The 17,489-nt window shown below is 45.9% G+C and overlaps 1 protein-coding gene across 6 annotated transcripts in view; it reads left to right on the top strand.

The window, feature by feature from the left end:
• Positions 1-16,050, top strand: part of MTMR3 (myotubularin related protein 3) — a 143,174-nt gene extending 127,124 nt beyond the window's left edge. For 3 of the 6 annotated variants that reach the window (XM_056116515.1, XM_056116516.1, XM_056116514.1), the window contains 9 exons: positions 1,063-1,258; positions 1,807-1,992; positions 4,916-5,086; positions 6,951-7,096; positions 8,022-9,438; positions 10,556-10,666; positions 11,130-11,218; positions 11,994-12,020; positions 13,832-16,050. In XM_056116515.1, the coding sequence (XP_055972490.1) occupies positions 1,063-1,258; positions 1,807-1,992; positions 4,916-5,086; positions 6,951-7,096; positions 8,022-9,438; positions 10,556-10,666; positions 11,130-11,218; positions 11,994-12,020; positions 13,832-14,003 (2,515 nt within the window). In that variant the 3' untranslated portion in view covers positions 14,004-16,050. The remainder of the gene's footprint in view (positions 1-1,062; positions 1,259-1,806; positions 1,993-4,915; positions 5,087-6,950; positions 7,097-8,021; positions 9,439-10,555; positions 10,667-11,129; positions 11,219-11,993; positions 12,021-13,831) is intronic. The other 3 variants (XM_056116518.1, XM_056116517.1, XM_056116519.1) reach the window with 3 other exon arrangements.
• The last annotated feature ends 1,439 nt before the right edge of the window (positions 16,051-17,489 follow it).

Below are 17,489 nucleotides of genomic sequence, written 5' to 3'. Positions count from 1 at the left end.
CCCAGCATCCCATATGGCCCCCTGAGCACCACCAGGAGTAATTCCTGAGTGCAGAGCCACAGGTAATTCCTGAGTGCATGAGCCAAAAGTAACCCCTGGGCAATGCCGGGCGTGACGGAAAAAAAGAAAATATCCATATGATTTTGGTTTTTTGTTTGTTTCAGTTTGGTTTTGGGGCCACACCCAGCAGTGCTCATGACTTACTCCTGACTCTGTGCTCAGGGATCACTCCTGGTGGGGTTCTTGGGGACTGTAAGGGATGCCAGGGATTGAACCTGGATAAGCTGACTGTGTGCAAGGCAGCTACCCTGTATGCTATATTATCGCTCTGTTCACACAGTTTAAAAAAGAAAAAGTTTGATCAGCTTTTGATTCTAGTTGTTGGTATCTGATATCTCCTGAAGGCCTTTCAAAAAGTTTCTTTTAGATCCCTGCTGAATCCTGTTTTTGTTAAACCCAGTCATACTAACTGTTGATATACTAATTTACGTGAGCCTAATTATTCAATTTTATCAATAGATATTTAAGATTTGAGCATTGATTAATGTTAGGCTGGTGGGTAACAGATCATATTGTGTGCATCTTTTGCTTGTGTATTTGCAAAAGTTGTATTTACGAGTTTAGTGAAAAAAATTTTTTGAGATTTTTTGGACAGGATTTCTGGTTATTAAATATACCTCTCTTCTATTTCACATCTCAGAAATGGCAGCATTTCCTGCAGGAGAAGATCCCAGAAAGAACTCTTTACTTAAGCTGGGTATATACCTGCAGGGACTGAAAAATATTAAGTATGAATTCTTTGGGATATTACTTTTAAGGTTTTTGCCCCAAAAAGAGAGCCTATTAATATCCTGTTTCTAAGGTGCTCCTTTACTGCACAGTAGGACTTGAGTCTTATCCTTGTACCTGAATTATAAAGACAGGATTTTTCTGTTTGGCAGTGTTTATTTGGGAGAGAAAAACTTTGGGAATTGATTTTCTAATTTGACAGGTGTTTGGCATGATGCAAACCATAAAAAAAAAATCCAGTTTTTCTTACTATTTATGTTTTTCTTTTTATAGTTGGCTCTCAGCTCTTGAAAGCACAAAATGGCTCCACCACCTGTCTGTACTTCTGAAGTCGGCCCTTTTGGTAGTACATGCTGTGGATCGTGATCAGCGACCAGTTTTAGCACACTGCTCAGATGGCTGGGACCGTACCCCTCAGATTGTGGCATTGGCTAAGCTCTTGCTGGACCCTTATTATCGAACAATAGAGGTAAGAACATCCAAAGAGTAGAATTGGGCACTTTAGGGTGAGTGGAGAAAACTTCAGTTTGGTTTGTGACGATTAAGACTGCACAATAGCTTTGTTTTTAAGTCCTTGTTGTTCCTTAGCCTTTAGTTTAATCTGGAGGGATGTGGGGAGAAGATAGCTACCCCAATTCTTGTTTTCTTAGTATGGGACAGATTGTAGATGGCTATCAAAGTATTGAGAGTATACATATGTGTTACTTTGCAGTCTATTTGGAAAAGTCTTGACTACTTCAGGAAAGTGAAGATTCTCTAATAAAGATTTTGGCATGTTTATTTGGAAAATGGGTCTAGATTTTACCTCAGAATGTTCTGTGTAAAAGAGCCCTATTCTGAAATAACTTCTACTGGGTTAATGATGTAAGAAAAACCATAAGGGTACCCTTATATTTACATGAATCTGGGATGATTCTGTAAACATGAATTTTATAAATGTGAAATTTTTAGTAACACTGAAAATAAGTATAGACAAAAAAGAAATTTAGGAATGAGTAAATAATTTCATTTCAACAGGGTTTCCAAGTTCTTGTAGAGATGGAGTGGCTGGATTTTGGTCACAAATTTGCTGACCGCTGTGGTCATGGGGAGAACTCAGATGATCTCAACGAGCGGTGCCCAGTGTTCCTGCAGTGGCTTGACTGTGTCCATCAGCTTCAGAGGCAATTTCCTTGCTCTTTTGAATTCAATGAAGCATTCCTTGTGAGTCTGGGCTTTTGTTTCTTCATTTTGGGGGAATCTTGAAAATTCCCAAGAGTATCAGTGCCTTTTACTGAGCCAGGTTTCACATGAAATTACAGCCTTTTAAGAATTTAAGTTACGTGTCATTCTCCCATTTTAAAATTTAAAAACAATAAATGTGTTTTGGGGTTTGTTTGTTCCGGACCACATCGAGTGATGTTCGGGGCGACTTTCAGCTCTATGATTAGGATGTATTCTTGGTCGTGTTGTGGGAACATATGTAATGTTGGGGATCAAACCGGGGCTTCTTGCATGACTCTCAGCCCATTGAACTGTCAGGTGAAACCAGGTGTGTTAATTTAACGGATAGCGCTTGAGTTGACTTAACTTTTAAGAGGTATGATATAAATGCTGACCAGTAGAGGTTGAATAAAACCTCCTCAGTGCCCTTCATTCCACCCACTAACTCCCTACATCTGTTCCAACTTTCTCTGCTGCTCCTTTGATGAAGGACGCAGTATGATTGCCCTCTGCTAGTCCCTCCCTCCACTTGTGCACTTAACCACTGCACACTTATGCTCTGCTCTGTGGCTCCAGTATTTATCTTCTGCCTTTTACTTTGACCTTTCTTCTCTACCAGATTATTGCCATCAGTGTACAAAAATGAACGTGTGTAGTCAGAGGTGGAGTGCCTCCTTTCTCATCAAAACCCTTTCTCATACCTATATCTTACTGTAGTTACTATCTTATTTCTCAGTTTCCCCTTCATAGCAACTTCAAGTCTTACACATTTACTAACAAATTCCTCTCTCGTTCTCTTAAATCTGGTTCAGTCAATATTTCACCTCAACAACAAGCAACGGTTAAGGTGACTGGCGACCTTCATGAAATGATGAGCTCTCAGTTTTTGTTATCTTAGATCCAGCATTCATTTTGGCCCAGTTCTTCATTTGACATCCCTGCAATACTCTGTTTTACTTCACCAGCTGGTCATTTTTGTCTCCTTCCCTGGTTTCCCCTAATCTCTCTAGTTTTTATGGCATTCCTGTGGAATACCACAAATTGTATCTAGGGCATGTTGGGTAATAGTACTGCAGGTAGAATGCTTGCCTTGCACATGGCTGACCTAGATTCAATTCTTGGCATCCCATAGGGTTCCCCATGCACCACCAGGAATGATTCCTGTGTGCAGAGCCAAGAGTAACCCCAGCTGGGTGTGACACAAAAACTTAAATATCTTCAGTTAACATCTTCACTTAACTGTATACTCACATAGCTATCTGTAACTGCTCAGTATTGCCTCTCTCGTCATAGTAGAAGTGTTTCAAACAACATGTTCAAAATTTAGTTCTTGATTCTACCTCTCCCTAGCCCCCAAATCTGATCTTTCAGAAATCTCCCACCTCACCAAGTGACAATGCTCATTTCCATTAGTTCTTGGTTAATAATGCTTCCCACACTGCCCCAAATAGTCCCTGTCCCTTTTACCCTGTATTATTGTTTACGTCCTTGTCACCCCCCTTCTCTCATGACTAGCACGTAGCTCTGCCAGGACAGAGTAGCTCTCTGATTATTGGTGCTGTAGGATAACACTCTTTTGTCCTTCCTCAGGTAGCTTAGGTTTATCAGGTCACACCCATCTAAGGACTCTGAACTTGTAAGCAATGTCCTTTCTGTATGGACACAGGAAGACAGTTAATATTATGCTTTGTAACTTGGGAGTTGATTGACTCCGAATAATATTTACTCCTGGGCATCTGATTTCTTGACTCAGTTGCCCTTAGTTCCTAGCACCCCAAAAGCAGGGTCCCGGCGAGGGACTGAATGGACCCAGGGCAAGCGGTGAGCTACCCTGGCATCGAAATGGGCCAGGCCAAAGAGCCACGATACTCAACTATAAGTTGAGGGCATGATCATGGACAAATGCTGTCATGATCCAAAAGTAAGTAACAACGAGACGAGACCCTGCTGGAGCTAGGAAGATTAACCTGGCCTGAGGACTGTGGAATGTATAGTGAGATGTTCTCAGGAAGAACCTAACTAAATTTATATCTCTTCCTGTGCTCATACAGAATGACATTGCTAGAAATACTAGAAGTAGATTTATTACAACTATTTAAGTAGATTACTAACTGAGGGAAGAACACATCCTTGTGGGGATCCCACCCTTGAGCGGATCTCCTAGTAATCTGGAGTAATCTCTGTAGATGAGATTTTATCCTTGAGTTAACCTCCTGGAGGAGTGGTCTTACCTCTCTTTGTTGATTCGTCAATATTCAACCCACCCTTATGTCACCTCCTTATGTGACTGCTATATAAACTAAGACGTAAGCTCGGAGAGAGGAGAGTCAGAAGTGAGAGAGCTTGGGCTCCAGAGATCCAGAGTCAGAGCAAGAGGGGCTCAAGCTTGAGAGAAAGAACAGCCGTCCTGATCCAGGCACACACAGGGCTCAAGAGCACCGAATGCAAGCGGTGAGAAAGAGCCATCCAGTGAGCCCGTGAACACACAACCTTCGGTGTGATAAGATTTTACAGGTGCAGATCCAGCACCCACTAAAATATCTGGGACATGTGAGATGCTTAGTAACATACTTGTTGAACCAAAGTAGAAATGTACTCTCAGCTCAGACTTGAGTTGCATATTGACTTCTTCATGTACTAGGTTTGTATATTTTTCATGAGGGTGGTTCTTAACTTGCTTAAGAGGGTATTAGCCAGGGAAGCCAGGAGGAGGATTGGGTGCTAATGATCTGTCTTGTGTTTTGACTCAGGGATGGTAGGTTGAGATTGGGACTGCAAGGAGACAGCTGTCTTGAGGCTTTTGGGTTCCCCCATTCTTCTGAGTAGAACTAACAGGCTTTCAGGAATGTGGAGGAAAGTAACTTGGTTGTCTTTCCTCTCTGTCTACCCTGTTGCTTGATTTTGCCTCATTGGACTCCCACAGGTGAAACTGGTGCAACATACTTATTCCTGCCTCTTTGGAACATTCCTGTGCAACAATGCCAAGGAGAGAGGCGAAAAGCATACTCAGGAGCGGACGTGTTCCGTGTGGTCACTACTTCGGGCAGGCAACAAGGCTTTCAAAAACCTACTGTATTCCTCTCAATCAGAAGCCGTATGTATTTTTCTGCCTTTCTTGGAATTGTGGACGGTAACATATGGAAACATTTTGAAGGAATTGCTTTTTTCTCCAGCTGTTTTATGGTCTGTGAATGGGTTGGTTTTATTTTTCCTTTCCACTCTGCCCTGAAGAAGGCTTGTTCCTGATGATGCTTAGGTCTCTGTTCAACATGGCTTAATAGTCTTCCCTGTTTGCCGCTCTAGACCAACTCTTTTTCTAGTATCTCTTTTAGAGTTTGGCTTACTCCTAGTTTGTTCTGCCACAGGAGTGGAAAAAGTGCTTAAGCTGTTTCCTGGATGCCCATGATAGCGCAGAAGGCGTTGCCACCAGGCACCCAGCACCCTTCCAGGGTCAAGGAAACAACATCCACTGTAGCTTCTATTTTAGAGGCAGGAAAAAAAATGTGTTCATGTGTGATTCTCTGCTCACACAGAGAACTGGCAGGCCTCTCCAGACTGTTCCTCAGAGGAGCACCTTCTGTTAAGCAGAGAAAAGGAAGCACTTACAAGTCGTGTGTTAATTCATGGTAATGCTCTTTTTGTCCGAATGCATCTTAAATTCTAAAGATGTCAGCAGGAGGCCTGACAGGTGGTATTGCTTTGCTGGACTGTTCATGTGCGTCTGAACTACATGGAAGTAGTCCAAGGGAAGGTTTAATTTAACTGCTTCTTTCCTTTGCTGTGCCTGCTGAAGAGATAATACATGGGAAAGTTCTTTTTCCATGATTAATTTAAATGATGATAAAACAGACTTAACATTGTCTTCTGAAGTCTGACCTTTATATCACAGAACAATCACCATCTAGACCGGAACTTTTCTTTCTTTTTTTCTTTTTGCGGTTTGACCAGTTCCAGCTTTGTTAAGGATTTAAGCCTGGATCTGTACTCAGGATCACTCCTGGCAATCTCAGGGGACCATATTAGGTGCCAGGGATCAAACCCAGGTCTCCCATGTGTAAGCAGGTGCCCTTTCCACTGAATTATCTTTCCAGTCCTAGACTAGAGCTTTGACTTTGTCCACTTTTGACTCCAGGGATAAAACATGGGCAAGTGCTGCCAGAAACACCTTTCGTGGTTGATTTTGAATTGCTTTTTGGTACTCGTATATAAGAAACTGTCCACTGTTGCCAAATTTTTCCATAGACCTTTTACTCCCATTTTTAAGTAACTAGGATATAGATGAATGATTCACTTCCTTAGTGCAGTAAAAACAAGAAATTTAGCTTATGATACTCATTAATTTAATAAATGTGATCTAAGAAATAATTAGATGTGAAGTTTTAAAAATCCCAGACTTTCATGCCTACAGAGAAGCTCTTAGGTAAAAATTGTTGCCGTACTAAAATGTCTCGTCCTGTATTTGTTCTTTTTGGAGAGATACATCTGCATCCAATGATAACTTCCTCTGGAGAGCACTCTTGACCAGCTGTGTTCTAGCTTAGTAGTTGTTCTTTTTTTTTTTTCTTAATAGAAGCCTCCCGAGTGGTGTGGTCCTTTGATTTGGTGCCGAGCAATAATACAATGGGTAGGGTTCAATCCTGTGCACCCCATATGTTCCCCCAAGCAATACACAGAGCCAGGAGTAAGCACTGCTGGGTATGACCCCAAAACCAAAAAGAGAAAATAAAAAGAAATTTTTTAAAAAGAGGCTACCAGGCTATACCCAGGAGTGTTTGGGAGCTCTCGCCCTCATGTGGCCTAGGGGGCCATGCAGCGCCATGGACCAAGCCTGCATCCTGTGCCTACAATTTTTGGAACTATCTCTCTCTCTCGGGGCTTGTTTTCCACTTTCATTTATTGGCTTTCCTGAAAGACTTGTTGGGATTTGTTGAAATGTGTGTCCTTTGCTCCCTTTTCAGGTGCTGTACCCTGTGTGCCATGTGCGTAACCTGATGCTGTGGAGTGCAGTGTACCTGCCCTGCCCATCCCCATCCACTCCTGTGGATGACAGCTGTGCACCATACCCAGCCCCTGGCAACACCTCTGATGACCCACCCCTTAGCCGGTGAGTCTGGGGTTGATGGCCAATGCCTCAAATCCTCTGTAGGTATATTACCAAGTTGGGAAGCAATCAAGGATGGTCAGCAGTCAACGTTTGCTGGCCGCACACATCTCTCTGATGTTTTCTCAGGGAAGTTAAGAAGTTCTCTGGGTTATAGATGGGCCTCAGTTCCTAAAGTTGTCAAGAAACGGCGGGCCTCACTGATCAATGACTCTGCAGCATGCACCGAACCCATTTTCTCACTCAGAAGAAACAAATCCTCTGGGTAATTTGTGATCTCCTGGCTTGGGGTTCAGCCATTACTCTGTGCTACCTCCCTGCCATGATTTGTCATCTTGGCCTTAAAAAACAGATTCTGTCAGATGATAGAAAGTTTAGCCTTGCCCCTTGTAAATTATCTTTATTAAATTCATGGAGGTAATAAATTAAAAATACTACTAGAAACTCAGCTCTGTTACATTTCTTTTGCCGATAATTGAGAAATAGCACTATCATGAAGAATATCTTTTTGAAAATACTATTTGTGGGGCTGGAGAACTAGTCCAGCGGGGTAAGGTACTTGCCTTACATGCGGCTGAGCTGGACTTGATCATGGTCCCCTGAGCAAAGAGGCAGGAGTAAGCTCTGAGTACTGCCAGGCGTGGGGCTCTCTACCCCCCGAATTTACTGTTCGCGCTTAGCTTGTAACGTGATGTAATGTGATGCGTGTGGGGTAGAGGTAACCCAAGAGGAAATGTGCAGAGTGGGAAGACTAACCTTGCAGCTTTGCCTTGCTAGCAACCTGAGATGCACTTCAGAGATGCCATGGTTGTTGAGTAGCTTTTATAGACCCAATCACAACACAAATATCTATCAAAGCCTGTTTTTCCTCCTTGCCTCTGAATAGCCTCAGACATTCTCATTTTCCCCCCAAACTCCTTTCTTGTAGGCTACCAAAGACTAGATCATTTGACAATCTGACCACAGTCTGCGACAACACAGTGCCTCTAGCCAGCCGGCGCAGCAGTGACCCAAGCCTGAATGAGAAGTGGCAGGAACATCGGCGCTCGCTAGAATTGAGTAGTTTGGCTTGTCCTGGCGAAGAGCCTTTTGATTCTGATTCCCTAGGGAAACCAACCAGAGTGCTGGGTGGTGCAGAGCTGTCTGTTGCAGCTGGAGTGGCCGAGGGGCAGATGGAGAACATTTTACAAGAGGCCACCAAAGAGGAGAGTGGGATAGAGGAGTCCACTCTTAGGGGGAGCCTGGAAGCACAGGAGGGCAAAGTGGAGGCTCACTTTGAGAAGGCGGGGAAGGGAAAGACCCCCGAGGGGCCAGCTGTTGTATCTCATCCAGAAACGGAACTGGACGATGCTGCTCTGAGGAGCCATCCAGGCACCAGCCTGACTCCATTCTGGCAGGGTATTTCTGAGCAGCAGGGTGAGCATAGTGTTCTTCCCAGTTCTTTCCAGAAGCCCCACTGGGGAGAGGATGCCCAGGAAGTCCCTGAAGAGCAGCCTCGAATAGGAGCCATCCCAGAAGACAGAGAGGAAGCAGTGGTTCCAGTGCTAGGAGATACGAAAGTTGGCTATAGTACCTCATCGTCCAGTTCTCTGATGCCCTCCCCAGTCCCGCTTGAGGCCAGAGGACCAAATACAGACAGTTCTATGGACGTGTTATTGGAAGATAGGATGAAGTCAGAAAGTGGACTCCAGAGCCATCATAGACCTTGCCTGGTTAATAGTGGCAGGCTCAGTGGCAAGGACACGCTTCCTGAAACTCTGGAGCGCAGGCCTTCAGAGAGGAACCTGGCTGAAAGGCCCCAGCTGGGATCTGTGGTACACAGGACTTCCCCTGGCGGCACCCACAGCCCAACACACTCTCCTTGTGCCTTGCCTTTAGCTGAATGTAAAGAGGGGCTTGTGTGCAACGGTGCCTCGGAGATGGAAAATAAAGCCTCAGAGCAGCCCCCTGGGCTTAGTGCCCTTCAGAAGTACCCAACCCCCAATGGGCACTGTGCCAATGGGGAGACTGGTAGGAGCAAGGACTCTTTTAGCCGCCAGCTCTCTGGCACAAGCTGCAGCTCTGCTCACTTACATTCGAGGAACTTGCACCACAAGTGGCTGCACGGCCACTCGGGGAGGCCATCTGCAGCAGGCAGCCCTGACCAGCCTTCCCGCAGCCACCTGGACGATGACGGCATGCCCGTGTACACGGACACCATCCAGCAGCGCCTGCGTCAGATTGAGTCAGGCCACCAGCAGGAGGTAGAGACCTTGAAGAAACAAGTCCAGGAACTGAGGAGTCGCTTGGAGAGCCAGTACCTGACCAGCTCCTTACGCTTCAACGGGGACTTTGGGGACGAAGTGGTGAGTGCACTGTGGTGCCTCCTTAGCTGCCCAGCAAGGCACGGCACACCAGGACTGGGTGCCCTTTGAGCCCAGAGCAGTGCCTGGTACAGATTCCTCAAAAGAATTGGAGAGGTTAAGGTACACTGTTGAGAAAAGGTCAGCCTCAGCCGTGTGGATGGTGGAGTGACTGTTTTCTTCTCTGCCTTGCTTACCCCTTCTCAGATGTCCTGTTTGGACAGTTTGAGTACAGAAGCGAGTACCAACTACAGAATTGGCCAGATCTCTTCCCAGTGAAGATTTACTGTCTAAGGGCTTGAACCCCTGGGAAGAGTGACATTAGCAGGGCAGTGTCAAACATTCCTGTCAAATGGTGGTGCCTTTCCCACCCCAGTGGCTAGTAAACTGTTAGTCTCCCCAAACATAGGCTATATATGGAAGGTTTTGTTCCTTGTAAGTAGGTTTCTACCCATTCTGTGGCGAGTAATGGCAGTAGAAATGGGGAGGTAAGATTGGTTCTCTTACTATTGATTAACACCTTCAGACCCTATGATCAGGAATGGGGGTACCTGAGGGGAGGTTCCCCAGATGTAGTGCTCTCCTTGCTGAGTGGTTCTGAGATGCTCAAGTACAGGTACAGACCTGGCTTTGAAGTAGTTGGCATTACATTAAAGGCGAGTTCATCCAATGGCTTTCACACTGATTTCTCATTTTTTTTTCTTTCATACTAATGATGGTTTCTCAGTTTCCCAGTCTTTAAGAGAAAAGAAGGGATGTCCAAATTTCTCAGTGTCAGCTAAGGCTTTCTAAGGCAGGTTTGGATTGACAGGCCCACCTAAGCAGTTCCCACTTAATATCACTTCTGCCCCACTTTGTTCCTGAAACTTGAGACTCTTTCCACTTAACAGTCATTGTACATAGAGTTGACCTGTGTATATCTCTTTCAGCTGAGTCTGACCCTGTCTCTGCACTAGAGAGACTTGCCTTCTTTAAGGCTTATGCACCAGCAGATTCAACAGCCTAGAGGCCCACAGAAGTCCCCAGTGCTCCCTTCTTTACCAGGCCCTTTCTTCTATTTTTTTCTTCTTCTGGGAGGCGATCAGGTTCATTCTGTTCAGCTCTGTTTGTTTGCCAACAGACTTCAATCCCTGACTCGGAAAGCAATCTGGATCAGAACTGCTTGTCTCGCTGCAGCACAGAGATTTTCTCTGAAGCCAGCTGGGAGCAGGTGGATAAACAGGACACAGAGGTACAGGCTCGGCCCCTGTTCTGAGTGCCATCCATGCAACTCTTTTGCAGTTCTTGGCCCCCCTCCCTAACCCGTGCCCTTGGCCAAGGAATGACCTCATAATTTGCCTAACCTTGAGCCTGTGAATCTCCGCGCCTGTGATAACACGTCAAACCTAGAATTTCTGAGCCAGGGAGACTCAGCAAGCTGGCCTTCTCTCCGCATTGCTTCTGTGAACTGGAGCCTTGCCAGCTCTCATAACAGTCCAGGGTGCTGCCGTCTGCCACTTTATCTCAGGGGAGTTTGAGTCCCCTCCAGGGAAACGATTTGGACGCCTTTCTTGTACTGCTGATCTCAGACCTGCTGGGCTAGTGTGCTATTGGAGCCAGAGTGGTCCTTGTGATTTGCTGCCCCCAGCAAGGCTCTGGTGGCTCCAGCTGGATGCCCGTCTTCTGTCACTAACCTGGTCCCATCTGTTTTACAGATGACCCGTTGGCTTCCTGATCACCTGGCTGCCCACTGCTATGCATGTGACAGCGCCTTCTGGCTGGCCAGCAGGAAACACCACTGCAGGTGCGATTGCAGGGTGTGGTGGGTACAGAGGAGAGTGAGAGCTGAGACTTGGCCCCTAGAACCTGCAATTTGGGAAGATGACGGTTTGGGCTGGCAGTGTTCTAAGGCAGACTCTGGGGTCCATGGGACCCCAGCTCATTTTTTGTGCCTCTGAAATTGGTGTTTGCGGAACCGCATTTGATCTTTTCCTTCCTATTCCGTGATTATGACTAAATTTTGAAATGTGCAACTGATGTCCTTGTTTTATTTTTGTTTTCCAGACCTGGTGGAGCAACAGCTACCACCCAAACCATTATTTCTTAGTACAAAAGTAAAATTTCTTCCTATTCAGTATGACAACTATGAACAGAAACAGTCTTCCGGCTGTGGATAGGGAACATCATTTTTCTATTCCTTACCCTGCTCCTGTCTCCAAACTTACTTTCCTTGTACAGTGGTGAGCAGACATAGCTGGTGTGTACTAGCAGCAGGTGAGGGGCAGAGCCATCATGCTTTGAGGCTCTTCACTTTCCTTCCATCTCTGTTGGGGTTGTGAATTGCTAGAGATGTTTGGCCCCTGCTGGTGCTGTGACAGTCTGAAAGATGTTCAGTGTTCTTGGATGAGAAAAATTTCAGTTGTGACAGCTCACCCACATGAGTGCACCTGGATTGAAAATAGAAACAAACTGTGTCTAGTATTGATCCTTGTAGGACTGTTTATATCTCCCACTGTGTACCCCAAGCCCAAATATCTTTGGATGGCTTCTCCTCTGAGCTCTTTCTCCCCTCCTTGCAGGGATACTGACCGTGTTGATCAAACGTGGTGAGCATTTGCAACAGCCTGTCTGTGGTGTCTGCACATCTGCAATAACTTCACACTAACGCTGCCACCTCCCTCTCTGCAGTCAGTGGGATAAAGCTTGCAGCAGGACATAGAGGTAGACAGGTTGGCTTGATGGGGGAACCAGAGCTGCAGACAGTGAAGATAAACTCCCTTCCTGACAGTGCAGGTCAGCTTAGCCATCTTGGTTGTCACAAGAATTAGTGCATATGCAAGAGACTGAGTGGCCAGCAAGGTTTCATAACTGTTCTTTAGGATTAGCCATTAATTGATATGGCAATGTGTTGCTGGTGACTTTACAAGTTAAAAATATCATCACTGTTATGTTTCTGCTATTGCAATGAGGGCTGTTCTTTCCAGAGAACTGCTTAGCCTGGAAGAGTCTAAAGGAAGACTCTGAAAGGAAGTAAAGATCCTTTAAAAGAAGCCATAAAGAAAAACTTATCAGATTTTTTTTTTGTCAGACTTCAGTTGAACTCCCCATCAGATGTGAAGTAATTGTAGACATTTGGAACTAGATTTAGGTCATTTTTCTGTGTGATCACAGATTCTTCTAATTCTCTTTCTCATTCTATCTCTCTCACTCTCTCTCTCTCTCACTCATCATAAAGTAACTTTATTCTAGAGAATGAAGCTTTGTGTGTTTTAATTCAGTGTCTTTTCATCCCCCGTGTCTAGCTTTTTTCTTTTGTGATACGTGCTATTCTTCCAGTATTTGCTCCTCATGCCTAGGCGACCATTAATGTAGCAGTGGATTCTAGTTCTGAGGAGTGTAACTGAAAAGATAATGAGTCATGCAGGCTGAGGAGGATTTCCTTTCATTGATTTCCTCTTGTCTGTGAGGAGTTTTCTCAGGTTCCTTGGGCTCTACTATTGGGATTGATTTTGTACTATAGAGCCCAACAGTAATGAGGTTCTAAGTGGGCAGAATGCATCATCTGCCACTCGCTTTTCTTGTGTGTTGGCTGTGAAGGCACTTATTTGGAGTGTGTGGCCTGTGCTGCACAGACACCTCAGAGCTAAGCCTTCAGATAAGGTCAAGGGAGGCCTGGGGCTATCAGGCCTTCAAGTAGACCAACTATTCCCTAGAGATGCATGGGGACAGGGGAGTGAGCCATAATTGACTGACACCTATCTAATTAGGGGGTGTGTGCACGTGTGTTCATCTGTGCCCTTGTCCTTTCACCTTGAGCATGTGTCACTGGTTGCTTGTCTCCTCGCTTTGCATGCTGTCAGCAGAGCATCCTGGCTGGCAGCCATCTGTTTGTGCTGCAGTCTCCACGCCTCTTGAAAGTGGCCATTTGGGCAAGGTTCTTCACACCCCAGCTGGGATGTCCACTTGTTTCTATCTTCTCAAAGGCTGGCGGACAGTTTTTGACTGTGGCCTCTCTGGTCACAAGCTACACAGAGGCTTCAGTCCAGGTCGGTATGGCCACTGGATTTTCTTGGACCCTGACTTGCCCGATGAGTTGTCAGCTGCTTCTGCATTGGCCCCTTTGTTTTCCTGGATCTCTCTTGATTGGTGTCTTCCTGACACCTGGTAACCTTGGCCCTCATGGGCAGGCAGGCAAGTGTCCTTGGCCGTATGTGAAAGTGTCGTACAGCTATGCTAGGCAAGGATTCCCTCTCTGCCCAGCTAGTTCCTGGGCTTTAACACATGGAAATGTTCCATCCTAGGGGAGTCTCCAGCATATCTGAATTGTACACAACAGAGTTTTGTCTCTTAAAGTTGGTTTCCCCCTCTGTGCTCACTATAGAAACTAACATGTTTTCTTTCTTTTTCTCATCTCAAGGAATTGTGGGAACGTATTCTGCTCCAGTTGTTGTAACCAGAAGGTTCCAGTTCCTAGCCAGCAGCTCTTTGAGCCCAGTCGAGTGTGCAAGTCTTGCTATAGCAGTCTACATCCCACAAGCTCCAGCATCGACCTTGAACTGGATAAACCCATTGCTGCCACTTCCAACTGAAGCTCAGTGACCTGGGGTGGGCAGAGGCCAAGCTGCTGTTCCTCTGATGGGCCCACACAGCCTGGGCAGACTAAGAGGCCCGTGCACTTTGGAATGGGGCATGAAACCACCTGGGCAGAGTGACAGAAATTTGGGGTGTACCACTGGATTGTAGATTGGTTTTTCTTTCCCACTTCTTCTCCCAACCCCCAATCCTCAGCCCTATTTCCATATTTCAGTACTCTTGAGGAAAGTACCCCGGTTGTCTTTTTAAAAATTTTTTGTTGGATAGGAGACCAGAGATTGCCAGGCTCTTGTAATGCCAAGCTGCAGGCAATTCTGAGGTTTGCTTGGTTCCTCAGGATGGGAGGAGGCTGGTCAGAGTCAGGAATGGAGGCCTGTGATAGCTAACGTGGAAGAAAGCCAGCACTAGTATTCATGGCCATTCCACCAACACAGAAGAGCTGGTTGGAAAGCTTCAGAAGCCGGGGAAGGTAGAAGCATCTTCCCTAACTGCACTGCTCCTGGTGCCCCGCCCTTGTGAAGGGTTGAGGCCCGGCCCATCTCTCAGACAGGTTAAGGGAATTGTCATTGGGAGGCAGGAACACATCGTTAGTTTGATCCTTAGGTGCCTCCAGACCCCAGCCCCCTTGGGAAAGGAAAGTATGGACTCCTCGGAAGCAGGTGAGAGGAGCTGGGAATGGGGGCCAGCATGTTCCTGCCCCGGGGATTCTTTTTAAACTAGCCCAGCCAATTGAGGGCTGCCTTCACTGTCAGTGGTCTGCCCCTTTGGCCATCTGCATCACGCTTCTCACCCTCAGGGCCCGAGAGTGCAGGATGCCAAGCACAGTGTTCTGTTCCAGGGACCAAGGCCAAAACCTGTCCTGAACCCAGACATACCTGGGAGCCTCTTGCAGCATTTGCTCTCCCCCTCAAATTTCTATTCTAGGCCAGCACAGGAAATCCAGACTCAGGGTTCCAAAAATTCCCCTACTCCCAAACCAAACAAATCATGGATCTCACCCTTCAGGGTCGAATCAGCCTTCTAGAGTCTAGCCTCTGGAAAAGGGAACGTATCCCCTCACAATCAGCCTTTCTTGTCCTTCCCTTCTTGGGGCAGCAGATGAGGCACAGCAGTCCCCCCACCCCCCTCCCTCCTTCCGTGCTGCCTCAGTGGCACATGTCTGGCTGAGGGCCAGCAGTAAGGGGCCACTTAGTGACTCTGCAGGGTTCCTTCGAGAAATGACAGCCTGTAGGCGATTCGAGGCACCTTTCCTCAGTGAGCTTTGGTGTGGTCCATAAAAGAGCCTTAAATCAAGATTTGTGGTAGCGGTGGAGATGGGAAGAGTGGAAAGGAGTTTAGGTTTGTGCTTTGTGATCTTGACATCCATGTTTTGTGCCTGCCCTCCCTCGGGGAACGGGCCATGCTTGGCTCTGCTGAAAGCTGCTAACTGGCGACAGGGCGGGTGGTGGTGAGGGTTGGGGCGAGGCCAGGGAACTCTGTGGCCCTTTGGAAGTAGTTTCCTGGCCAAGAACAAGTTGTGACTCAGGAACAGGGCTCCCGTGTATGCCTAGGTGTGGTTGAGACGCGACCTAGAAACCTTTCCTGGAGCTGGCAGTCCAGACCATGAGAATGCTTCTCCCACTCCCCAGTGGTAGCAAGTTGCTTGGAGTTTGAATTTAATGAAACAGGGTGTATGTAGTTCTCCATACATTGTGTGGTTTGGCCACACAGACCTGGAGAAGTCAGTCTAATTGAAGATTGTGCAGTTCAGTGACAGGTGCCAAGAGGTTATGATACGGGTTTCTTGGGTCTGATGTACAGTGTGAATAAATGCTTGCAGCTTTTAGCCCTTTTTTGATCAATGAAGCACTTTTTTATTAATATTTTCTTTGTATGTAAAGGAGGAACCATAACTCTCCGTAGCTGTACATATAACCCTTTTCTCCTAAAGAGGAGTCAGTCAGTACTCCTATATTTTTCATTTTTTGTCAAAGCAAGAAGTAAATACTTTAGAACTGTTAAATATATAAATAAAATGAATAAAGTTTAGTGTTGCGCATGGTAGCATCGCTAACATGTTCTACTTCTTTCCTTATGATTTTTCTGCTCTTCATCCCTTTTCCCTCTTACACAGAAGCAGTTTGAAGTGCTGTTGGGAAACTGACCTTTGGCAAGGGAAAACTACAGATTTCTTTGCAACTCTGGATCTTGGCAAGGAGCTGCCCCACCGTGCCCAAGCACTGATAACCTTTCCTTGATGGTGTTGCCCCTGGTGTCTTCAAACTAGAAAGGCAAAGCAATTGGGCATCTTATTATAGCAGAGTTCTTCCTTATCTGAAGAATTGAGCATCAAGTCATTAAAACTACCTCTGGCCTCCAAGCTCCTTTTTCCTGCTGCTTTGGTTTTAAGGCCTTCAACCCCTTCATTCTACCCCAGCCAACAGCACAATAGAGAGTGAAAGGGTTTGGGGTGTGGTGGGACAGAATGCTGTAGCCTGTTATTTCTGGATGAGAGAATATGGGTGGCAGAGGGACCTTGAAGGCAGAAGCTGAATTGGACAAGATTGGGTTCTGCACAGAGATTTGCAAGGCCCTAGCTTCCCTTCCAGTCACGTTGTGGCTGGGCCCTGCTCTCCACAGCAGTGGTTGTCTGTTTCCTGATTCACTAGTGGAGATCCTTCCCATCCCAGGGTCTTGAGGCAAAGGCACAGTAAGCAATTCCAACATCCCTCTGCTGTATTGGCTGGCCTATAGAAAGCCATCTGCTCAGATGTCATGTCCTGTCCCCCACCTTAACTCTTTGCGACTGACTCCCAAGTTTGCTTTCTGGATGTAATCTCTAAAGAAAGCACACAATCATGTAAAAATAAAGGGGGAGGTGGGGGTGGGGTGCTCGATTTATTCCAGTTTGAGCTGTGTGTGCCATGCAACAGGTATTCAAGAATTAACTTGTCATCTGGGATCTGGCTCAGCATACATGTATGAGGGTCTGGTTTTAACCCCAACACTGCAGAAAAGGGAAAAAAAAAAACAACCCTGTTCTCTTGGAAGGAGAAGGCACCATCTTGGCTGCTTTTCTGCTCTGAAGAAAGGTCCAGGTTCCATAGACAAAACTGGGAGGAAGCGGCAAGGCTTCATCCAAAGGAACCAAAGGAACCAATGAATTAAGAGCAGAGTTTGAGTAGAAGAAACATTACATTATCTCCTTCCTCTCTGTGCTCTTGGGCTTTTAGTAGACAGTGTTAGAGAAATAGCAATTTTAACTGGTTAACTTAAAGTCAAGCAAACCTTAAATTTTTAAGAAAAGCTCAGTAGTTGCTAACAGCCTTAGATTATGAACCTTTTTCCTCTGAACCAAAATGAAAAGGTTTTGTTAATCTAGTGTTTTTCTTTTTAATTAATGGAGAGGAGGGCTCCATCAGTACTGACTTGATAAATTATAGTGTGTAGTACTGTGCAGTACTGCAATGCCATGGATCACCAGTGTGTACTGCATCCCTTTG

This window comes from Sorex fumeus, unplaced genomic scaffold (genome assembly GCF_029834395.1).
Source record: "Sorex fumeus unplaced genomic scaffold, SorFum_2.1 ptg000032l, whole genome shotgun sequence".
Taxonomy (NCBI): Eukaryota; Metazoa; Chordata; class Mammalia; order Eulipotyphla; family Soricidae; genus Sorex; species Sorex fumeus.
Note: the sequence above shows the minus strand (reverse complement) of the source record. Positions and strands in the feature narration are given on the sequence as shown.